This window comes from Rhinopithecus bieti, unplaced genomic scaffold, assembly GCF_001698545.2.
Source record: "Rhinopithecus bieti isolate Rb0 unplaced genomic scaffold, ASM169854v2 scaffold_32955, whole genome shotgun sequence".
Lineage (NCBI taxonomy): Eukaryota > Metazoa > Chordata > Mammalia > Primates > Cercopithecidae > Rhinopithecus > Rhinopithecus bieti.
The window spans coordinates 2,163,470-2,189,104 of NW_016814423.1; the positions used below are offsets into that span (position 1 = coordinate 2,163,470).

General features: G+C 37.6%; 1 protein-coding gene across 4 annotated transcripts in view; it reads right to left on the minus strand.

Annotated features, from left to right (window-relative positions):
- NAA16 (N-alpha-acetyltransferase 16, NatA auxiliary subunit) overlaps positions 1-25,635 on the minus strand; it is a 74,815-nt gene that overhangs the window by 12,622 nt on the left and 36,558 nt on the right. For 2 of the 4 annotated variants that reach the window (XR_001881131.1, XM_017850205.1), the window contains exons 10-15: positions 15,356-15,428; positions 12,185-12,354; positions 11,696-11,848; positions 8,550-8,678; positions 2,839-3,052; positions 1,161-1,354 (exon numbers count right to left, since the gene is read on the minus strand). Coding sequence is in view for 2 of the 4 variants with exons in the window: in XM_017850205.1 (XP_017705694.1) it covers positions 1,161-1,354; positions 2,839-3,052; positions 8,550-8,678; positions 11,696-11,848; positions 12,185-12,354; positions 15,356-15,428 (933 nt within the window). In the remaining 2 variants the exon portion in view is untranslated. Of the gene's footprint in view, positions 1-1,160; positions 1,355-2,838; positions 3,053-7,838; positions 7,977-8,549; positions 8,679-11,695; positions 11,849-12,184; positions 12,355-15,355; positions 15,429-25,635 lie in introns of those variants that run through there. The other 2 variants (XR_001881132.1, XM_017850206.1) reach the window with 2 other exon arrangements.

Below are 25,635 nucleotides of genomic sequence, written 5' to 3' on the forward strand. Positions count from 1 at the left end.
GTTTTTTTTTTTTGTATTTTTTAGAAGAGACTGGGTTTCCACGGGTTAGCCCGGATGGTCTCGATCTCCTGACCTTGTGATCCGCCCGTCTCGGCCTCCCAAAGTGCTGGGATTACAGGCTTGAGCCACCGTGCCCAGCCTCCTCAAGGATTTTCTCAATAGCATCCAAAACTCTCTGCAGGCTCTTGGTGAGAAGTTGATTGTTCTGTTATCTGGACATTTTTCAAGCCAAACATCTTTCTAAAGTTATCAAACCATCCTTTGCTGGACCCTCGAAGTTCAAACCTATGTTGTTCAAAGGTCAACTGTATTAGACTTACAGTGAATAAACCAAAAAACGAAACATTTCCTTAAATCTGATCCCAAAACAACTATTAACACTTGAGAAAATCCTGGAGGTACTATCTCTTTGTAGCTAAAACATTTCTAATAAGACATATAAGGTAAAATGATTCCATATGTAATGGACAATTGTACTGCTGCTGTAACAAATTACCAAATATTGACTTAAAACAACAACTTATTATGTTATAGTTTTTATAGGTTAAAAGTCCAACGTGGGTCTCACTGGGCTTACAATCAAGGTGTCAGCAGGACTGCATTCTCTTTGGAGACTCGAAGGGGGAATCCGTTCAACGCCTTTTTCAGCTTCTCTAGACTGCCCACATTCCTTAAGCTTGTGGCACCCTCCTTCCATCTTCAAAGCCAGCAACAGCAGGTTGAGTCCTCCTGACACTGCATCATTCTGACCTCTGCTGCTAGCATCCTCAACTTTTAAGGTCCCTTTTGATGATATTAGGACCACATGGACAATCCAGGCTAACCTCTCTATCTTGAGGTCAATTCATTACAACCACAAATTCCATCCCCCACCTTAATTCTCCCCTGCCATGTAAGGTTACATATTCACAGGTTAGGGGGATCAGAACACAGACACCTTTGCAGGGCCATTACTCTACCTACTACAATTACAATTCTATGTATAACTTGCATTAGCCAAAATTTGTACATTGTCACTCAAAGATAATTGACAGCTGTTAAAACCTTGAATTATTTCAAATGGCTTCTTACAGATTTAAATAAATCATGTTACAACTGTCAGAACAGAACCAAATAAAATAAATTTTACCAAATAACAAAGACAGTAAAACCCATCTCACCCTTTCTAATTTTTCAGGTATAAGTTCTTCCTTAAGGCCACTGGCTTCTTCTTCTTCTTCATCTCTTTTTTTCTTTTGATTTTTCTGTTGACGTTCTCTTTCTGCATGCTTTCTTTCTTCTTCTAGCTTAGCCTTTTTCTGGGCTCTTCTCTGCTTGCTAAGCATTTTCTTCAATTCTTTGGCTGACAGGTTTTCTATAAATATCCAAATGAACAAAAATTCTGAGTCAATGTTTGCATTTTCCTCGTATTCTTCTGTAATACATACTGTTAGTATGGTTGTCCCTTGGTATCAGTGGGCGATTGATTCAGGACCCCCACCACCCCCCCCAAAACATCCACTGATAAACAAGCCTGTGATATAAAATGACAGTGTTTGCATACAACCTATGCACATCCTCCCGTATACTTTAAATTAGATCAGCTTTTAAATCTTTCACCTTCCTTTTGCTTTAAGTTGCATATAATGGTTTCATTTTTTCATAAATTATATTATGGTCTATAGGTATGCCTAAAATAATGTAAATGCTATGTAAATAGTTGTTATACTGCATTGTTCAGGAAATACTAATAATGACAAGAAAAAAGTCTGGACATGTTCAGTACAGATGCAATTTAAAAAAACATATTTTTGATTTGTGGTTGATTGAATCCACCCATGTGGAACCCACAAAAATGGAGGGCCAGTTGTATACTTTTTTTTTCTGTTTTTTGGCTGGGCAAGGAGGGATGCAGAGGCAACCCATATAAAAGTTTTTAGAAAGTGCATCCCCAGTGACTAGCACAAAGTTGGGCACACAAAGGACAGCCAGTAAATGTTGCATTAACTAAAACTGACCAATTGTAGCCCAGTTCTGCCTCCTACACAATACATGACTCCAGGCAAATCACTTTGTCCTTTTCAGTATCAAGTCTTTCTTTCCTTCTTTTTTTTTTTTTCAGTATCAAGTCTTTCAAGAATAAGTGAGAATACATAAAAACATCTGTGATCTCTAAACACTATATAAATATTAGAAATGAATAGTTACCTAGGAATATTTGAGATAGTTATCTAGGCACATTTCATGTTAACTATTTCTCAAATATTCCTAGATATTAACATTCTAGTGAAAACACTGTACAGATATTCTCACTGATATTCTTATTTTAATAAAGTAACTACTAGAAATTTTAAGATTATATATTTTTCCCTAAAGAGCTCAAAGTTATTTTCAGTTACAATTAAAAAAAAAAAAAAAAAAAAAAACTAGTTCACAGACATATCTATGTTTCCTAAACTTGTCTTTTTAAAATTGTTGTAGCGACAAGGGTAATGCTATGTTGCCCAGACTGGTCTTGAACTCCTGGCCTCCAACGATCTGCCTGCCTTGGCCTCCCAAAGTGCTGTGATAACAGGCGTGAACCACCATACCCAGTTCCTAAAGTGGTCTTTCAGAAGATAAAAACGAAAAGAATTCTAAGTTGTTCCATTAAACTAATTTAGAAGCATCAGCTACAAAATATCATCCCACTTTTTTCAACTCTCTCTGCAACATTTTTGTTTTTTGGCATATGAGTTATCTAATGTTTGTCTTCAACTCCAAAGACAATATATTAATATTTTTCTATGTGTTGTGTATGCTAATGGCATTCTGAAATTTAGTGTCCTTTTAAAATCTTTTAAGTTCCTATTCAGTTACCTGAGTTTATTTCTTGTTGCTTGCTTTCATTGGTTAAGGGATTATCATACAATTTCAAGTATATTTCAATCGCTGATCTAGCAGCCTTGAAATAAAAGGCATGTCTTCTGAGTATATCTTCTAATCTCAAAAGGTCAACATAGGCACGAAGGGTCATCTTTCTCATGCAGTATGTATGGAAGTCGAATTGGTCATCGGTTATCTCAAAAAAATGCTTAAAAACAAAAATCACAAAATTAACCTTTACATTTATGTCAATAATGTCTACCTTGTGAAAAAAAAATTGTAAAAAGCCCAAAAAACAATTTAAACAGTCACAATTTTCACTTAGCTGCCCTCTCCAATGTTTAACACTATAAAGGATATGAATTTTTTTTTGCATTCAACTTGAACTTTCTCTTCCTACAAACCATGCCCATTCCCTACAAATCATGTTTTATGATGATACTCAACTTCTATATAAGTCAAAAGATCAGGTTATTTTTTAAACCTGAAAATTAGTATATATTAATATTTTAGTTTTAATGAAATACTCTTCCTCCATGTTCCCTAAAAACCAGCATGGCACAGTTAAACAGAGCTCTAAATGAAGACTAAGTATGTGTAGGTTCACACTAAATATTTACAAATCTAGTCAACTCTACGCTTTTCAAGGGCAATCCTTACCCACTGCCTGCCACAGGGCCTAATACATAGCAGACATTTAATAAGCACAGTATTTGCCCACTCAAGAGATAAGCTTCTTATTAGGGATGAGACCCTGAATTAGCCATTTAATTTCCTAGACCCTTAATTATGTAATCTAAGTTAAGAATAAAGAAATCCATACAGCCAATTTCTTAAGGTTGTTAAAAGGATCAAATAATGTATTTTAAAGTTCATTTTCAACAGTAAACTGTTACATAAATATAGAACTTGATGCTTTTCTCTTACTCAATAAGCTCCCATTAACTACCTACATTCCATTTTAGCAGAAGTTCTGAAACTGGAATCTATGTATAAACAAGCATAAAAACTTCTTCCTAAGGAGAGAGCTCAAAAGCTTTCATCCAATTTTCAATGGATCCATGGCCAAAAGAGGTTAAGAACTAATCCCTTCCATGAAAGGTGAACACTAACCCTCTGCCCCTCCCCCAACAAAACAATCTTGTACTGTTTCCCCGCACGCATTTCCATCTCTGACTTCTTTTTTTATACTTTAGTTTTTCCAAAATCATATAGAAAAATGAGTGATTTAGTAACACTAATATAGATCAAGCTTTCCTACTAGTTCATGTTCCCTCTGTCCTGGGGATAGTTAAGTCACTGTGCAGAGGACACATTAGTAATTATCCATAATCATCTGATAATTATCTTGGTAATTAGAAACACACTATATACAGAATTACATTAAGTACCTGAGACTTTAAGAGAAAAATTATAAGAAGAATAAAAATACACAGTATGGAGGGCAAGAAACAGAAAAGTGAACATTTCACATTAGTTTATGACTAAAAAGCCACGCTTTAATGATGTTATATTTGAAAACTGCATCTTTCCCACCAATAAAATGAATATTAACATGAACTTATTTTTAAATCAAAGGATTACATATTTCATAAAGTTGTTAGTGGTTTTCTTAATGTAAATCAAGTTATAACTAGCACAAGAATATTTTAAAATTCAATACAGTTAACTAAAGAAAAATGGCGGCGCTAACGTCCTGGAACACATAATCAGATGAAAACATCTAAGAGATTACAGGACATTCTTTTAGGTTGAGAAACATCTGAAAAAAGGCAGATGACAAACTTCAAGAGATATTCCTAGCAGCATTAACAGAGATTTTAAGTTAAGTCTTGGAGGGGGCCGTATGTAACCACAAATATTTAAGCCACCTCTTTATCAGTAACAGCCCATAGGCTGCCTCTCTCCAGTTAATGTCTTCCATAAATTGGGTGACCAACTTATCCTAGTTTGCCAGAGGTCCTCTCAGTTTTTCCACTGAAAGCATTGTGTCTTGGGAACCCACTCAGCCTCAAGCAAACCTGGCTTGTTAATCACTCCATAATAAACTAATGGTGATAGACAGAATATGGCTAAATTAAAAACAAGTGGTATACTGCAGCCACAGCTGATTGTAATATCTGCTTTTGGAAAAAACAGTGTATTGCAGAATACTATATAGAAACAACTAAATAATCTTGGGTTGAATTTTTTTTTAACTTTTTCTTTGGGGTTATAGATACAGAGGAAGTAGCAAAGGTGTACATCCTTCCCTCAGTTTCCCCCAAAGGTTATAGCCTACGTAACTACAATACAGTATCAAAACCAACAAACTGACATTGGTACAATGTGTGTATAGTTCTATGTGATTTATCATTTGTAGAGTCTTGTAACCACTACCATAACAAACAGAACTAATCCATTGCCATGAAGCTCCCCCTTGGGTTGATTTTTCAGTCTCAAAACACAAAATATGCTACACAACATCGACAGATAAAGTTAGTTTCCCTGTACCTTTTGGTCAAACATGAAGGGCGTGATAAAAATCACTTAGCTCACTGCAGAAAACTAAGTATTCAAATCTTAAGATACAGCTCATGCCCTTAACTCTCTCCCCCTAAGCAAGAATTAAGAAAAGCCATTCAGGCCGGGCGCGGTGGCTCACGCCTGTAATCCCAGCACTTTGGGAGGTCGAGGTGGGTGGATCACGAGGTCAGGAGATTGAGACCATCCTGGCTAACACAGCGAAACCCTGTTTCTACTAAAAAAGACAAAAAAAAATAGCCAAGTGTGGTGGTGGACGCCTGTAGTCCCAGCTACTCGCCAGGCCGAGGCAGGAGAATGGCAAGAACCCGCGAGGCGGAGCTTGCAGTCAGCCGAGATAGCGCCACTGCACTCCAGCCTGGGCCAGAGAGCGAGACTCTGTCTCCAAAAAAAAAAAAAAAAAGCCATTCTTAGGACCTCTCTCCTAGCCCAGATTCTCCTTCCCACTACCTCTCAGAATTCCCGGATGTGACTATTAAGAGCTTATACAAAGAGAGGCAACAAAAACCTCTGGATTTAAAAAATAATAACTAGGTCAACTAGGAAAATAAGCAACTCAATTTACTTAATAGAGAATCTGTTGTTATAAAGCATGTTGTCAATTTGATAAAGATTAAGATACAATAGAAGACAAAGTTATGATCTTCCTATGTTTAGCTCTATCAGAAGTCCTAGGTCTTATCAAAGAGTTAGAAATATGTATTGTTGCCCTATTTCATATCTAAGTCAGCACTCTAAAATAATGATAATCCAATCACCAGAAGTCTAACAGTAAAAGAAAAAAAAAAATGGAAGGAAAGAAAACCCAATTCTTGAAAGATAAAATAGGTTCAAATGTTATTTTCAACACAAGTTTAAATCTAACATTTTGAAGAACGTTGTTTTGTTTTAATAAAACTCAAGTTTCAAACATCAGATTGGGTTGGACTACAAAACCTTAAAATACAACCCTAAAATCTTATGAGGTGGGGCAAGATGAAAACAGAAAAGATACTACACTAGCTTATTCTAGAATTTCAACTTTTCAAATCCAATTACTAAGAGCTCAAAGCAGTATGTATCCTGGCTGAAACTGCCTTCAACAAAAGAACTCCTGAATGAGTTCTTCAAAGCAGAATAAAGACCTAACCCTTATTTGAACTTATTTCACAATTCACTAACCTTCTATTTAGAAGATAAACTGCAAAGTTTTATTTCTGAAAGGTGTACGTATCCTTATTAAAATATTTAAAACCCAGGCATAAGGTAACTCATGTAGATACCTATTACAATAAATCTGAAGCTTGTAATTACTCCTAAATCCTTCCAATTACATTAAGAATTTTAGATATTAGAAATTAAGCATTAATCATTCCATCAACCTAGTCACCCTATTTATACGAAACACATTTCTACATATAACCACACATGTAGAATATACATAATATCTATAAAAGAGTTGCCTTATTTGCTTTTAGTATGGATATATTCATTTTAGACTAGCTTACAAGTGGCATAAGAGTAGGTTCTTTTCTGATGTTTCTACTTCTTTCTTATCTCAAATGTTAACAGTAAACCCTAAAGCTTCCAGCGACAATAATTATGTAACATGACCAGAGGGTGATGATTTCTGCCATTTTAATCTATGACAACCAATGATTTTCCTGTAGTTTCTTTTTTCAAAAATGCTTTTTACCACTTAATTTCTTGAACTATGTCAGTAGATTTTCTGACATTACAGAATTTTTTTCCATGCAACTCAGCCAAAATCACTAAAAATTTAAGGGAAAACGTAATCTAAATGAAACAGTCATGGAAGATCTACTTATCATATTCTAAAATTCTCAAAATTATTAAAAAGAATAAAGCAATATAGTCACCAATGTTAGAATAAATGGAATTTAAGTTCAAGAAGTTCAGAACTATAATGATCCTTAGGATATTCAAATTTCATTTAAACAGAAAATCTGGTAAATTTCTAGTTATGGTCTTGCTGAACTACTAATTCGTAAGTGCCTACAGCAGCCTCTTCTTAAGGGAAACAATTTATTTCTCACTGAGAATGTCCTAGTTAATAAAAATGTATCTTTCCTTAATAACAAGCAGAATGCTCTTAAAATAATGGTAGTCTAGGGAGTGTTACAATCTAGTGATCTGCGGTTTCATCAAGGAAACAAGAGCCTGATTTAACTAGAATGCTTGGATATTTCACCTATCATCCCAACGGCTTCATATTTTTCAAGGAGATGAGGAGGATTTTCCCCAGAGATGCAGCCATCAAGCCCAGGCTTAAAAGGGCATGAAAACAAACAAACAAAAAACAAAACAGCGAAAATTAGGTTATTTCTAAAATGCTTGGGTATAATCCTAGTTCCAGTCCCCATCAAAAGCCACCCCCTAAAATTTAGACTTCCTTGTGGGTAATCTCAGAAGTTTCACATGGGAAAAAGGCCAAAGTGACTGCCACGGTGCAGACATCAGGCTCACCTGACTACGATGCCTGTGGTTCTATACTGCGTCAGGATGGGAACAGTGGTGCCGATTGCCCCCACAACTGAGGGCTGCTGAGGACTGCCTCAGGGGTGCATTTGCGGCTCTTTTCCTCCTGTGGTCCATGTGGAAGGAGAGTGCTTCAGAGATGACAAAGAACAGGAAAACAAAAATTCACACAAAGGAAAAGAAAAGTCCCCTCACTAAGGCACATCACACACATAATCCTAAAAGCAAGCAATAAAATAAGCCTGCAAACTGGCCATAGATTGTTATACAGAATACTGAATGTGAGAGCAAATATCCTGGGAAGACAAACTGGAGAGAGGCTGACTGCGGACCAGATCCTGATGTTTTAAAGGGGAAAGAGGTTGCCATCAGCTGTGTGTCCTCTTAGGGTGGTGATGAATATCAAATAATGGCCTAATTAGGGAACAGAAATTTTGAATTTATGTTAATAGCAATAATAGTTTACTAACAATCTTTTTCCTCCAGACAAAAATATATAGACATGTCAAAAGCATAATCACTTGAGGATCAATAAAGCAATCCACTGTTTACAACTTCTGAATGTAAAGAAGGTTAAAGATCAAGAATTTTTTTCACAACGAAGCTCCCAGAGAAGTTAGAAGAGGCAGATGATCCTGTGTAGAAATCTACCTGCTTTTTATCACCTTACAGAGAAAACTGAAGTCAAAATTCTAACAACTTACCCTTTCTACTTCATGACATTTTTTCAAGGCATCCCCGTATCTCCCCAGACGCTGATAAGCTGAAATGCATTCTGTCTGAAACCACATACACTGCATTTCATTTAGATTTTCCATGGCAGATGTTCCTTCCTGAAATGGAAGCATTCAAAACTATAGAGAGCAACAATGAAACAGATCCTAAAAACCATTTCCTCTTTACAACTAGGGCTACAGTACTATTATGACAATAGCAGCAATTAGCAAATATATCAGTATGTTTCCAAACATAGTTTTACATTACAATAGTCTCCCCTTATCCAAGGTTTCGCTTTCCATGGTTTCAGTTACCCACAGTTGACCATGGTCTAAAAATATTAAAGGGAAAACTGTAGAAATAAACAATTCGTAAGTTTTCAACTGCATGCCATTCTGAGTATTGTGATAAAATCTCGCACTGTCCCACTCCATCCCACCCAGGACGTGAATCATCCCTTTGTCTAGTACATCCACACTGTCTGCTACTGACCTGTCACTTAGGAGCCATCTCAGTTATCAGATGGAAAACACACATATACATGATGTCTTATTTACCCAGCTCTGCTGGGGTATTCAACACTCTTCATAGAAAAGACTCCAAATTACTAAATCTTAGTTTTTCAAACACCAAAGTTTTTATTTCATCTATTTAAGAAAGCGTCATATGAAGTAATGTCTATCTTCTCCCTTTCAAGCAAAAGCTGTTTCAGCCTTCCTTGCTGACACGGGGTCACTGTTATGTATATTCAGTATTTGTCAAATCTGTTAGTAATAGTTGCAGGCCTGTTTTTTGGTTTCCCAGTGTCCCTCCTCCATTGTCACTTTCTTTGTGCCCGTGTGTCTGCTTCTATCAGCATCTCCTGTTTCATGCCAACTCTTCTACTTTAATATTTCTCCTTTGCAGTGGGCTGACAAAACCAAATAACTGAATTTGTTAATTCAGGCTCAATAAAAATTCTGAGAGGAGTGTGAGACATAAATTAACCAATTTTAAGTGCAAGGATACTCAAGTTTTGTCACAGTTTAGAAGAGACATTTAAAATATATTTTGTTTGACCCCAGGAAAGGATGGCAAAGGTACACTTACATAGATGATTTCAGGCTACAGTTTTTACTCACATTTTGTATATCAGTTCAATTTTCAGAACACATTAAAAGTCTAAAAATTAGTTATCTCTGGGTGAACAGAAATGTTGATGTATTTTCTGTCTTCACTATGGTTGTGTTATATTTTCCATTTGTTAATGGCCACATATTTTATAAAAGGAATGTATTACTTTTCATTTCAAAAGTTTATCAACTAGAACTATCCAACATGCATCAGCAACTCTGTACAAAAATTCTAAACTGAAAAATCTGCGAGAAGGAAATACGCGCCCTTCACTCATTTATTAGCAAGCAGATATATCCTGATTATTCCGGGTCATTTGCAGTTTTCTTCCCCTGCCTCATTATGGTTGTTCATCACACATTATGGATTTGCCTGGCCAACAAACTAGTGTGGATAAAGTGAACAACCTTACCATATAGCATGGCAACTTGTCAAAAGTGGATGATCAGACGCAGTTATGATGAGCAAGTTGAGCCACAGATTTTGGTGACTACTCTCCTTAAATAACCAACTCCTCTCACCTTCTTTCTCATTCTCCTGTGCCTTTAAAAAGATGCATCCCAGTATCTCTGGGTTTTTGTGTTTTCTTAAAAATCACTAGATTTAGTATCACTTATCAGAAATGTCTGGAACCAGAAATGTTGCAAACCTTCTCAATTTTGGAATATTTGCATTATACTTACTGGTTGAGCCTCCCAAACCCAAAAATCCAAAATCCAAAATGCTCCAATGAGCATTTCCTTTGACCACTATACCAGTGCTCAAAAAGTTTCAAGTTCTGGAGCATTTTGGAATTTGGATTTTAGGTTTGGGAGGCTCAACCTGTATACTTCATATTTAATTGTATTTTACTTCTGACGGCTACCTTGGCCTTCCATGTGGTACTTTTCTCTGAAAATATAATTGGTTTTATGTTTATTCCTTGTACTCTCTTCTTAATTTCAAACCTGTGATATAGTGGAAAGGGCACTGAAGATTTTGAACTTAGTGCTATTTACTGTGTGGTAGCTGGGACTACAGGCACATGCCACCATGCCCAGTTCAATTTTTCTCTTCTACTTTACGCTTTTGGTGTCAAGAAATGCTTCCTACCTCAAGCATAAAGAATGCTTCTTTATCCTAAAGATAAACTTCTATATATTTTCTTCTATAAGTGTGAAAGGTTTGCTTTCCATATTTGATCTTTAATCCACTTGGAACTGATTGTGTACAGCAAAATTTTAGATTGTGTTAGATTATATTAGAATTAGTTTATCCTAAAGATAAACTCCTATATATTTTCTTCTATAAGTGTGAATGGTTTGCTTTCCATATTTGATATTTAATCCACCTGGAACTGATTCATGTACAGTGACAGAGAGGGATATTGGCGGTTTTTTTCCCCAAGAGAAGTAACTAATTGTCCCAGCAATATCTTTTCATCTCTGATTTTTACGATATCTCTGGGTATATCCCATTTTCCAAATACGTGTGAAATCTGTTTCTGAGCTTTCTACTCTGTTCATTAGTCTACTTATATTTTTAACGATAAACATGTATTATAACAGAAAGTCTATGTGGAAAAGGATATAAAGGGATCATGAAGGAGGGAAAAGGGATGGATGTGTAGCCCATCTCAGGAAACTTAAATTCCTGAATGTCACAAAGACTAGTTCACAGCAATTAGTTCTACAAAGAAAGAACTCTATGAGCAAGTAAAAGTAAGACAGAATTAAAAGTAGTCACAAATTACTAGGGGGACAAAGAATTTGAGATATAAATCAAATTTTACATGTAAGTGCTAAAGTATGACATACTGTTTATATATGCACCAAGATATTTTGCTCTTGCTATTGTTTAACCATCCCCTGCCAGATACACATACACAGATACACAACCACAGTAAAAAAACCATTCTTAGGATATGGGTTAAATAGATTTTTAAAATAATAACAAAAATGAATTTTTATGAACTTCAGTGGCAAACTTCACAAATCGTCTTAATTTAGACAACTACATGCTCATGTATGCTATTTCCTACCCTTGTGAACTTGGAGCACATTTCCTCTGCTTCTTTTATCATATTTGCTCGAAGCATGTATTTTGCACATTTGGAATTGATGAATCTATCAGCTGTGTCCAAAGACTGTGCTTCATCCATCCACTTTGCAGCTTCTCTGAGATTACCTATATGCTATAAAAGATAATTAAAGGAACCACAATTTATAATCAAGAGAATATGAGTACAATAAAATGGAAAATAATTTACACAGACAAAAAAGAAATCTGTCACCATTTCTGTCAAATTTATTTAGAAATCAAAATTACAGTTCACATTTACTAAGAGCTCAAATGATTACACATCTAATTACACACCGATTATACAATTAACATAACATGAAACTACTCAGAATTATTAGAAAACGATTATCAGGGTGCCCTAGAACTTATTTCCACAAAGAAAAAACTCCAAAGATTCTTAAAGTAGCTGAATTCTTCAACTATGCAAAAAGCAGGATTCCGATTTTACCTTGTAAATTTTTGCTTTCATATAGAATAATTCTATTAGAGTTGGAGTACTAGCAATTGCAGCATTAATATAATCCAAAGCCAGAGAATACTGTCCAAGTTTATCAAAGTGCTGTGCCAGGAAATACTGAACCCAGAGTAGTGTTGTCGGGGGTTCCTTCTCCCCATTCTCTGCAATCAAACAAACATTAAATTATTATAGGAAGAATGTAAAGCAAATTGCATACTTTCTCTCTCCTAATTCATAATGAAAGTAATGACTATTGCAATAATAACAAGCAGGAAAAACTCAGCAAAAACTAATTTCAAAAGAAAGAGGTATAACTTCATAAAGCTCAAAAAGTGGTAACCATGTAGAGAAACAAGATTGTACTTTAACAGGCTTCTAACCCCAATCTCACTCCAAAGAAACAATGCTGGGGAAAAGACATACATCAATCTAATTCTGTGAACTCTCAGCCTGAAAGCAAAAGGGCAGCAAGCCCAGGAAAAGTCAAGGAAAATAACTTGGCAAAGAGATTTCCTAACTACCACTGCAAGATTTCGGCAGAGGCAAGAACTGCCAAACTGCCATGGCTTACCATTTTCCAGGCTTCAATACTAAATCAGGGATACTCAAAGTTGAAGATTATGACCTATAGGAAAAAGACACACCTGACAAAGTAGCAACAACCCTGCCATCTGACAAAAACCTAAGTAGAAAAAACACAGCCCAGTCCTCTTAAAAAAGCAGTCACATATATACACTTATCTGAGTTCTATCCTGTTCCCCATTCTGTACCCTCTAACTACAGAGGAGTAGATAAAAGAAATACCATGCTCTCAAAATGGATTTCAGAAAGGAAGACATACTGGTCTTAGGAATGTGCCTTCCTAAAAATGAGGAGGAAAGAGTGAATAAATCCACACTACATCAAAACAAACAGGTCTCCTACATAGCTGACCAAATGACATGATAATGTAAACATACGATAGCACACATTAAAACACAAATAATAAAACAAAGGCAATGAGTTAAGCATCTATTCTGTTCCTCTTATATAAACTATATTTCAAGGGAACCAAGTATTTGATGAAGGAAAGTTCTTTATAAGAAAAAATCCAGCTAACAAATGCAGAAGAAATTACTACAATCAACAAAGGATCTAGGCAATAATCTTCAATGGCTGAGAGGCCGATGAGGAATTTTTGTCTTGTTCTGTCACCAAGGCTGGAGTGCAGTGGCAAGATCATACCTAACTGTAGCCTGGAACTCCTAGGCTCCAGTGATCCTCATGCCTTAGCTTCACAAGTAGCTGGGACTACAGATGAGAATCACTGAACCTGGCTAATATTTTAATTTTTTGTAGAGACAGGGTCTCACTTTGTTGCCCAGGCTGGCCTCCAAATCCTGGCCTCAAGAGATCTTGCTGCCTCAGCAGCCCCCACAGTGCTGGGAACACAGGTGTAGAGCCACCATGCCACCCCCTCCGCCGTCACGGACCTTTTAATGAGTATAACAGGCTGACAACATCTGAATCTTTATCAATGTTAACATCAAAAAAGAGAGACAACCAGAATGTCTCAAGCTTCCTGATATGATACAACAGGAAGCACAAAGCACCACCCGTGTTTAAACAGAACCTGAATCTAATCCAGCATGTAAACCTAACTATAACTTACAAGAAGTATGAATGACAGTGAAATACAGAAAATGATACCATGAGAAAAGGCAATCAACCAAATCCAGAATACGGGATATGTAAGACAAATGACCTTTCAACAAATCACTGTTTTTTTTTTTTTGAAAGGGAGGGGAGAGTTATTGTTCTAGATTAAAATAATGAGACATAACAATCAAATTATGGTGACATAATAACCAAATATTTGGTGTGAACCTTTACTGGATCTATACTCAAATAAACCAAACACAAAGACTCCTTTTGGATAACGGGGGAAAGCTGAATGCAAACTGGGTATCAGATATTATGTTATGAGGTTTTGTGTGACATAGTACTGCGATGACTTCTTCTGTTTAAGTGTTTTAAACGAGATGCACACTAAGGTATTTACAGATGAAACAGTAAGTCTGGAATGTGCCTTTAAAAAACTCAAAGAGAGTGTGGCGGCTCACACCTATAATCTCAGCACTTTGGGAGGCTGAGGCAGGCAGATCGCTAGAGCTCAGGAGTTCAAGATCAGCCTGGACAATATGACAAAATCCCATCTCTACAAAACCACCCCCCCAACACCCACCCCCATCCCCCCCACACACAAAATTAGCCAGGTGGTGGCACATGCCTGTAGCCCTTGCAACTCAGGAGGCTGAGGTGGGAGGATCACTTCAGCCCAGAAGTTCAGCTTGGGCAACACAGTGAGACCCTATCTCTTAAAAAACATTAGAAAAATATTCAAAGAGTAATGACATGTAAGAGACACATAAAGAACCTGGAAGTTACCATGTGCATGATTGAAAACATCATAGAGTGTTTTCTAAAGTAAGCTGCCTTGATTTATATATGCCCCTACAAATACAGAAACAAAGGACCTACCTAAACAGGATTAAAAGTAGTAAGAGGGTAGAAAAAGCAGAGAATTTAGGGATTCAGGAAAAACAGGTTCCAATATAAACTAACTACATGGTCTTGGGCAAGCCATTCAACCTCTCAAGTCTGTTTCCTCATGTTAAAACAAGGTTAAGGCCAAGTGCGGTGGCTCACGCCTATAATCCCAGCACTTTGGGAGGCTGAGGCGGGTGGATCACGAGGTCAGGCGTTCGAGACCAGCCTGGCCAACATGGTGAAACCCCATCTCTACTAAAAATACAAAACTTAGCCAGGTGTGGTGGCAGGCACCTGTAATCCCAGCTACTCAGGAGACTGAGGCAGGAGAATCGCTTGAACCCAGGAGGCAGAGGTTGCAGTGAGCCAAGACTGTGCCACTGCACTCCAGCATGGGTGAAAGGACGAGACTCTGTCTCAAAAACAAACAAAACAAAAACGCACAAAGTTAACTCCCATCTCACAGGATTATGGAAAATTTAAATTAAGTAAGATTGAACGTGCTCTCATTTCATTCACCAATTTATTAAGTAGCCATTACGTAGCACACACAAAATATACATAAAAGAGCATTACTGTGATTAAAAATGAAATGAGTAATCAGATTCCAATTCAATCTAATTTAAACTTACCATATGGGCTAAAAAAGTCACACGTTTTAAGAGAGGCTTCATAATTAGTAACAAGTTCCTGGATTATAGAAACCTGTTAAAGAAACATATTTTAAAATTTAAAATATCTTATTGAAGGTATTTTTACCTATTATGGTTTAAATTACATTTGGAAAATATACAGCTTATTGCAGAACTATACATTAGTTAAAGTATTAGGGCATCTGCTTTGTCCCCATTCCTAATATGAATATTTCCCTTTGGAAAAGGGGTTGGGGAAAAAAACAAAATAATGGACATTGCTATATATACGGACCACTCACAAGACAAAAAATAATAATAATAATAATGGACCACTGCTATAAGGGACAAATGCATCCATTATATAAATATTCAGGTTTTCAAAAATGTCATGCATTACAAAAAAGTGAAATGATTCAAAGTTTGAAAATAAGTGAAATTTAAAATGACTCTTTTGCTTATTATTGTCAGCAATCCTACAATATAATAATTGTATTGTACTTACTACAATTATGGGGTTTCTTAACCAATTTACTTATCTACCTACTACAAAATAAGGTCTGGTGCTCACTTCAGCAGTATATGTACCAAAACTGGAACAATAAAGAGATTGGCATGGCCCCTGTGAAAGGATGACACACACATTCATAAAGCGTTCAGTATTTTAAAAGAAATAAGATCTGACATATTTCCTAAAGTGTTTTGTGAAAACTGGGGCTTTAGACATCTTTATTTTCAGAAAAACAATTATATTTCTCTTATTTCCCTCGTATGACGCCTCTTTACAAACTAACCAAAATTCACTATGGTTCCCCTGACACTGAAGTGATCATGTGTCACAAACTCAACAGATTTTTGCATATATGGCTACAAAAGAAACCTCTTCATGTATACCATTTAGTATCAGAAGGTATAATTTAATTAGCTTTATTTTGAATCCAGGTTACTCCCTATGCCACAAAGACACAGGACAGTGTCCATGAAACCACTGATCATCCTAGACACTAGGCAAAACACAAGGCCAAATTGTAACACTTTTCAGGCCTACATGATAGCTTTCTCACATGATGCTGCAGTATATGGCGGAATTCTCTAGTCGAGTTCAATGGACAGACAATGCTGAAATAAGGTAGGACTATACATTAACAGTAAGGAACGTGTAAATAACAGAAAAAGCAGAATGTGAAAAAAAATTTACACATACTATGACTTCACTAAAACATGTATGTACAGATACCACATACTCAATGAAAATATGACCAAAGACATTAGGGTAGGTGGAAAATGGCTATATTCTTTTGGAAAAAAAAAAAAAGATTGTTTATTTTAAAAACAGTGGTTCTGAAAGTGTGATATTCAGATCATTAACAAAAATACTGTCAACATTAGTGTCACCATCACCTAGCAACTTATTACAAATACTATTCTGTACAATCTGTTTTGGGGTGTGTGTGTAACAGACAGGGTTGCCCTCTGTCATCTAGGCTGGAGTGCAGGGGTGTGATCGTCGCTCACTGTAGCCTTGAACTCCTATGCTGAAGCAGTTGTCCCACCTCAGCCTCCCAAGCAACTAAGACTACAGGCATGTATTACCATGCCCTGATAATTTTTTTTTTTTTAAGAGACAGAGTCTCACTATATTGCCCAGGCTTGTTTTGAACTCCTGGGCTCAAGCGATCCTCCCGCTTCTACCTACCAAAGTGCTGGGATTACAGGTGTGAACCACCATGCCCGGCCTGTACAGTCTGTTTTTAACAAGCCGTCTGTAAATTCTGATACACAATTAAGAGTTTGAGAACCACTGATTAAAAAAATTGCAAGAAGACTTTTACTATAAAGCAAAATTAAAGTTAACAGACATTTTTAACCCACCATAACCTCTCCACCAATCTCACCTAGAATATCTATAACTTAAAAACCTTTTTTACAAACTTAGAAATTTAGTACTCAAGTTGTTAAACTCACGAAGGTAATTTTTTTCAGGAACTTGTGCCATCTACTGGTAGTTGCTAAAACTGCAACCTAGAGGTGGCTTTTAAAAAGGCGGACCTTTATGCATTTCTAGGGTGAAATCTATGTTTTTGTTTGTTTGTTTGAGATGGAGTCTCACTCTGTCGCCAGGCTGGAGTGCAGTGGCGCGATCTCTGCCCACTGCAACCTCCGCCTCTTGGGTTCGAGCAATTCCCTGCCTCAGCCTCCCGAGTAGCTGGGATTACAGGCACCCGCCACCACACCCGGCTAATTTTTGTATTTTTAGTAGAGATGAAGGGGCAAAACCTATTTTTAAACAAGTCCATTTTAATAATAAAGGGTACCACAAAACAATAAAGGGTACCATACAATGAAGTTACACATAATCCTTCAAAAAAGAATATAAATACTTCTGAATAAAACAGATCTCCAGATTCAGAATTTCGAAACAAGATCTGATTACGAGGGGAAAAAGATAATGGAAAATTCATAGGAAATCTCCTACATAAAAAAAAAAAAAACAAAGGACTGATCATTCTGGTTCATTAGGCCTACTTCTTGAACATATTATTTATATATATATTTTTTGTTGTTGTTGTTTTGAGACCGAGTCTCACTCTGTTGCCCAGGCTGGAGTGCAGTGGCGTGATCTCAGCTCACTGCAACCTCTGCCTCCCAGGTTCAAGCAATTCTCCTGTGTCAGCCTCCTGAGTAGCTGGAACTAAAGGTGTGTGCCACCATACCCGGCTAATTTTTGTATTTTTAGTAGAGATGGGGTTTCACCACGTTGGCTAGGCTGGTTTCGAACTCCTGACCTCAGGTGACCTGCCCACCTCAGCCTCTCAAAGTGCTGGGATTACAGGCGTGGGCCACTGTGCCAAGCCAAAATTTACATTATAGTTGCTTTATTTTTATTTTTTGAGACAGGGTCTCACTCTGTCACCCAAGCTGGAGTGCAGTGGCATGAACTTGGCTCCCTGCAACCTCCACCTCCCAGGCTCAAGCCATCCTCCCGCCTCAGCCTCCTGAGTAGCTGGGACTACAGGCATGCACTACTACACCTGGCTAATTTTTGTATTTTTTGTAGAGATGGGGTTTTGCCCTGTTGCCCGGGCTGGTCTCAAACTCCTGAGCACAAGCGATCTGCCCACTTTGACCTCCCAAAGTGCTAGGATTACAGACATGAGCCACCACCCCCGGCCTTACAGTTACTTCTCATTCAGTAATTAAGTGAACAATTTTCTAAATTTTCTATGAAAGCTAATCTAAGAAGTTTTACTGAAGTATAAGACTTATTTCGCTCAAGTTTACTTACCATTTATATTTAATTAGGTAGTGTGTAATATGACAAATTAATATGTAATAGCTATTCTTCTTTAAAACAGTGTTTTGCCTCCGTTATTTTAAAATCAAGAAAGCCAATCCATTTAAGTATCTGAGATCGCAACAAAACATAAATGGCCACCTTAAATTTTATGGCCCAAATTTTCCTACAATGTGAAAATTTTCCAAGTTCAGCCACCTTCTTCTGGTTTACTTTCTTCTAACAGCTACATTAGATCAAGATAGAAGAAGCTTTTATTTTGTTAACAAAATCTAACCTAAGATAGTACTATAACTGTTATAATTTCCTAAAGTATGTCCTTGGTGACCAGCTTCTATTTAAGAGTTAACTCTTCATTAATCTTAAAGACAAAGTCCCACAACATCATATCCGATACACATTTTTTCACAATAAAGAGACAAATCACAGGTTTAAAATGCCACTGCAATATGAAAGTTACTAAATTAAGTACACTCGTTTATCAACAAGACCAAAATTGCTGAATTAGGTTCTGATACAAGCACAATTACTAGTGATAATTTTGGTGCTAAAGGGGCTAGTTACAGAGGTAAATTGTCCAAGAACAGTGACAATAAAATGAAAGTAACTACAGAGATGAGGTGTGAGAAGGGTGGGACTTACAATTTAATTTAGAGAGTAAGGGGAAATTACCATTTCTTGAACATATTCAAACCAAGTACTTTACAAACTTTCTCATTTAATTAAAACACACATCAATGCTTTACATATTATTTTCCCCAACTTTGTGAAAATACAAATATTCATATTCAAAGCACATGAGCACTGATGTCCAACTTCAATGGAACCAAATGCATGTGTACCAACCCAGGCAAGCGTGGATGTTGACTCATTGAACGTCTTCACTTAAGAGCCTGACACTCACTAACGAATGGCTAAAAAACAAGTACTTTCTATCATCAGTGAATATGGAAGCCCAACATTAATGTACACCTCTTCTTAGAGCCTTTAAACATTTTGGGGCTGGGTGCGGTGGCTCACGCCTATAATCCCACAGTACTTTGGGGGGCTGAGGAGGGCAGCTCACTTAAGCCCAGGAGTCTAAGACCAGCCTGGGCAACATGGTAAAACCCCATCTCTACAAAAAAGTACAACAAAATATTAGCTGGGTGTAGTGGCCCATGTCTGTAGCCCCAGTTTCTTGGGAAGGTAAGGCAGGAGAATTGCTTGAGCCCAGGAGGTGGAGGTTGTGGTGAGACAAGATTGCACCACTGCACTCCAGCCTGGGCAACAGGAGTGAAACTCTATCTTTAAAAAAAAAAAATCTGATTTCCTTTTCTGGCCGGGGAAGCGGGGAGACAGGGTCTCGCTCTGTTACCCAGGATGCACTCTCAGTCCACTGCAACCTTCACCTTCCAAACTCAAGTGGTTCTCCCACCGCAGCCTTCCAACTATCTAGAACACGCCGCTGCACTTGGCTGATTTTTGTATTTTTTTGTAGAGATACTGCCTCGCTACATTGCCCAGGCTGAACTCCTGAGCTCAAGCGATCCTCCTGCCTTGGCCTCCCAAAGTGCTGGGATAACAGACCTGAGCCACCACACATGGCACATTTTGGTTTCATGTATGACTTTTTTTTTGAGATGGAGTCTCGCTCTGTCACCCAGGCTGGAATGCAATGGCGCGATCTCAACTCACTGTAACTGCCCCCTCCCAGGTTCAAGCGATTCTCCTGCCTCAGCCTCCCAAGTAGCTGGGACTACTCCACCACATCCAGCTAATTTTTTTGTATTTTTAGTAGAGATGGGGTTTTACCATGTTGGTCAGGCTGGTCATGAACTCCTGACCTCAGGTGATCCACCCACCTCGGCCTCCCCAAGTGGTGGGATTACAGGCAGGAGCCACCACACCCGGCTGTGTATGACATTTTAAAAAGTATATAGACTGTTACCTTTAGTTGAACAAAAATTAAACCAAATTAAACCAAACTAATTTTACTAATTATCTTTTGTATACAGATTTTATTCTTCAAGAAAACCTGTTTTCCTCACTAAATCAGCAAAATAAAAGACAAACATATGTAATATACAGCACAGACAAGAAAAAAAAAAAAAGGACCACTGTGGCTCATGCCTGTAATCCCAGCACTTTGGGATGCCTAGGTGAGAGGATCACCTGGGCCATGAGTTTCAGACCAGCCTAAGGCAACACAGCAAGATCTATCTCTACAAAATAAAAAACTTGGCCACGCATGGTGGTACATGCCTGCAGACCCAGCTACTTGGGAGGCTAAGGTAGGAGACTCTCTTGAGCCCAAGGGTTTGATGCTACGATGAGTTACAATTTCGCCACTACACTCCAGCCTGGGTGATACAGCAAGACCCAGTCTCTAGACAAAGATTTAAAACAGGAAAAGAAACACTAGAAAAAAGAACAAACTAAACCTAAAACAAGCAAAAGGACACAATAAAGTGAAAATTAATGAAATAGAGGAAAAAAGTCAACAAACCCAAAACTTGGCTCTTTGAAAAGATCAAGAAAATTGGTAAACCTTTAGCTAGACTGACAAACTAAAAAAGAGAGAACACTCAAAATATTAAAACCAAAAATGGTAAGAGGGGATATTACCACTGACTTTATAGAAATAACAGACTATGACACACATACGCCAACACTGTATAACTTAGATGAAGTAGACAAATATCTAAAACCATAAATTTCCAAAAGCCAGTCAAGAAGAAATAGAAAATCTGAATAAACCAGTAATGAAGAGTTTGAATACATAATTAAAAACTACCCACAAAGAAAAGTCCAGGCCCGTATGACTTCACGGGTAAATGGTAAGTTCTACCACACATTTAAAAAAGCAGTAATACCAATTCTTCACAAACTCTTCCAAAAAAAAAAAGAGAGAGAGAACACTTCCCAACTCATTATGAGGCCAGTATCACCCTGATAGCAAAATCTGATAAAGACATCAAAAGAAAACTAGGCATTTATCTCTTAGGAATATAAATGCAATATCCTGAACAAAACACTAGCAAATTGAACCCATCTACATGGAAAAAGAACTACCCACCATGACCAAGTAGGCTTTTACCCAGCAATACAAGACTGGTTTAACATCAGCCAGGAGTGGTGGCTCACGCCTGTAATCCCAGCACTTTGGAAGGTGGGGGTGCATCACCTGAGGTCAAGAGTTCGAGACCAGCCTATCCAACATGGCAAAACCCCATTTCTACTAAAAAATAGAAAAACTGGCCAGGCATGGGGGTGCACGCCGGTAGTCCCAGCTACTCGGGAGACTGAGGCAGGAGAATAGCTTGAACCCGCGAGGTGGAGGTTGCAGTGAGCCAAGATCGCGCCACTGCACTCCAGCCCGTGTGACAGAGTGAGGCTCTGTCTTGGGGGGGAAAAAATTGGTTTAACATCTGAAATCAATTAATGAAAATATACCATATATCAATAGGATTTTTTTAAAAAACCTACATAATCATCTTAATACAGAAAAAGCATGACAGAACTCAGTAACAGACTTTCATGATAAAAATGCACAATAAACTAGGAACTGAAGGGAACTTCTTGGCATTACAAAGGACATATATAAGAAACCCACAGCTAACACAATACTTAATGGTGAAAAATCTAGATGCTTTTCCTCTAAGAGCAAGAACAAGACAAAGAACTCTCACCACTTCTAGTCAATATTGTACTGGAGGTACCCAAGGCAATTAGTCAAGAAAATAAAAAGGGTATGGATTGGAAAGAAAGAAGTAAAACTTTCTATTTGCAGATGACATGATCTGGTACACAGAAAATCCTAAGGAATCTATTAAAACATCTATAACAATAAACAAGTTCAGCAACATTTCAGAATACAAAATCAACATACAAAAATCAACTGTATTTCCATATACTAGCAAAGAATAATCCAAAAATGAAATTATGAAAACAATTTCATCTAGATTACCATCAAAAGAATGGCATGCTTACAAACAAATTTAACATAAGATGCGTTAAGACTTGTACAATAAAAATTACAAAACACTGGTTGAAACAAATCAAAGACCTAAATACAGAGAAAGACATCCCATGTTCAAAGATTGACTTAATATTGTTAAGTTGAGGATACTTCCAAATTGATCTGCAGATTCAACAAAATCCCTATTAAAATCCCAGATGGCTGCTCTGCAGATATAGAAAAGCCAATCCTAACACATTCAAATAGAAATAAAAGGAACCCTCGATAACCAAAATAGTCTTGAAAAAGAACAAAGTAGAAGGAGTCACATTTCCTAATATCTTTTTTTTTTTTTTTTTTTTTTTTTTTTTTTTTGAGACAGAGTCTCGCTCTATCGCCAGGCTGGAATGCAGTGGCTCAATCTCGGCTCACTGCAACCTCCGCCTCCTGGGTTCAAGTGATTCTCCTGCCTCAGCCTCTGGAGTAGCTAGGACTACAGGCGCCCGCCACTACGCCGGCTGATTTTTGTACTTTTAGTAGAGATGGGGTTTCACCATGTTGGCCAGGATGGTCTCGATCTCTTGACCTCGTGATCCACCTGCCTCGGCCCCTCAAAGTGCTGGGATTACAGGTGTGAGCCATCGCACCCAGCCCACACTTCCTAATTTCAAAACTTACCACACTGCTACAGTAAGCAAGACAATATGGCACTGGCACAGACGGACTTTTAGCTTTTTTTGTATACTGATGTTTATTTAACATGTTACAGAACCTTTTCTAGCTATTTGAAAAACTGTCCCTCCAGGGTCTTGCTAATTCTTGAAGATAACAAAGGGTCCAACCAGGAGTATGTCTTTAATATGCAAGCTATTCAAAACCCAGAGACATATCTCCTCTATCTGGCTCTTATGCCCCAAGAGGCACTATTCCTCTGCCTAAACATCCCAGGGCAGGTGCCAGGCAACTAGAGACCACCCCGCCAGTCTAAAGTATGCCAAAATTATTCAAACTAAACTGTTCACCCTGCCCTGCCCCAAGGAAACCTAAATGACGGCAGCAGCCTAATCCTTCCCCTCCCTCCTAACTACCCTAGTGTCTTCCCCAAGTGGCCCTGCATGGCATGGCACAGCTTGCCTCCTGTCTCTAGGACCTGTATGATTAACTTTGTTTTTTTTCCTGAGCCTCTCCAGTGTCTCCTATTTTGGCTGCACCTGAATAACAACCTCATAAAAGAATAATACAAAACAATAAAGACAGTTATACACATCAGTGGAACAGACTTGAGAGTCCAGAGGTGAACCCTCACATTTATGGTTAATCTCTTTTGGACAAGATCATTCAACAGGGAAAGAACAGTCTCTCCAACAAATGGTGCTGGAATACTGGATAGTCACACACAAAAGAATGAATTTGGACTCCTACCACACCTTATACAAAAATGAACTCAAAATAAGAGTGAATGCCTCAATGCAAACTCGTAGAAGTAAACATGTTTATGAATCTTCATGACCCTGGACTTGGAAATGGTTTTTAGATAAGACACAGAACGCATGAGCAACAAAAGGAAAAAAAAAAAGATAAGCTAGACTTCATTTAAATTAAAAATTTTTGTGCATCAAATGACACCATTAAGAAAATGAAAAGACAACCCACAGCAGAACGGAAAATATTTTCACATAATGTATCTGATGAGAGACTTGTATCTAGAATATATTTTTAAAACTTCTGGCCCAGCGTGTTGGCTCATGCCTGTAATCCCAGCACTTTGGAAGGGTGAGGCGAGCAGATTGCTTGAGTCCAGGATTTTGAGACCAGCCTGGACAAATGGTGAAACCCTGTCTCTACAAAAAAAATGAGCCAGGTATGTTAGCGCATGCCTGTAGTCCCAGACACTCAGGAAGTGGAGGTGGGAGGATCACCTGAGCCCAGGAGGTCAAGGCTGCAGTGAGCTGAGGTCGCACCACTGTACTCCAGCCTGGGTGACAGAGTGAGACCCTGTCTTAAAAAAACAAACAACAAAAAAACCTGAAAAAAACCCACAAAAACAAAACTTCCTTAAACTGAACAATAAAAAGAGAAATAACCCAATTATAAATGGGCAAAGAAACTGAAAGACATTTCTCCAAAGAACATATACAAAGTCCAATAAGCACATAAAAGATAATACCAACAGTAATCACAAAATGCAAAGCAAAACCTCAAGAAATTACCATTTCACACCACTATGATGGCTATCATCAATAATAACAAGTGTTGATGAGGATGTGCAGAAATCAGAACCCTCATATACCGCTTGTGGGAATGTAAAACGGTGGAGGAACTTTGGAAAAAGAGTCTGACAGTTCCTTAAAAGTTTAAACATAGAGTTAGCATTTGACTCAGCAATTCCATTCCCAGATGTACACCTAAGAGAAATGGAAGTACATCTACACAAAAACGTGTACACCAAAGTTCACAGCAGCATTATTCACAATAACCAAAAGGTAGAAACAATCAATGTGGTATATCCACACAATGGAATGTTACTTGGTCATAAAAGGGAATGAAGTACTGATTTACGCCACAACTCTGAATAAAAATATTAAGTAAAAGAAGCCAGACCCAAAAAGACTATTAATAGATAAGTTCATTTACATAAAAGGTCCAGACTGGGAAATCCATAGACAGAAAGTAGGCTAATGGCTGCCTATAGCTGAGAGGAACATGAAGGTTGTGAGAGAATCACAGCTAAAGGATATGGTGTCTCTTTGGGGGATGACAAAATATTACACTGCAGTGATGATTACACAACTCTGTGAATATACTAAATATCATTGAAATATATACTTTCAATAGGTAAATTTTATGATATATTAATTATATCTCAATAAAGCTGTTACCAAAACAAAAATACTGGTGGGGAAGCTACTGACATCCTGATGGCAGAGGCCAGGGAGTTTGCTAAACATCCTACAATGCACAGGACAGACCTACATTATAAAGAATTATCTAGCCCAACACATCGACAGTAGAATTCTTTGTTAGGAAGGCTGTCCTGTGCCTTGT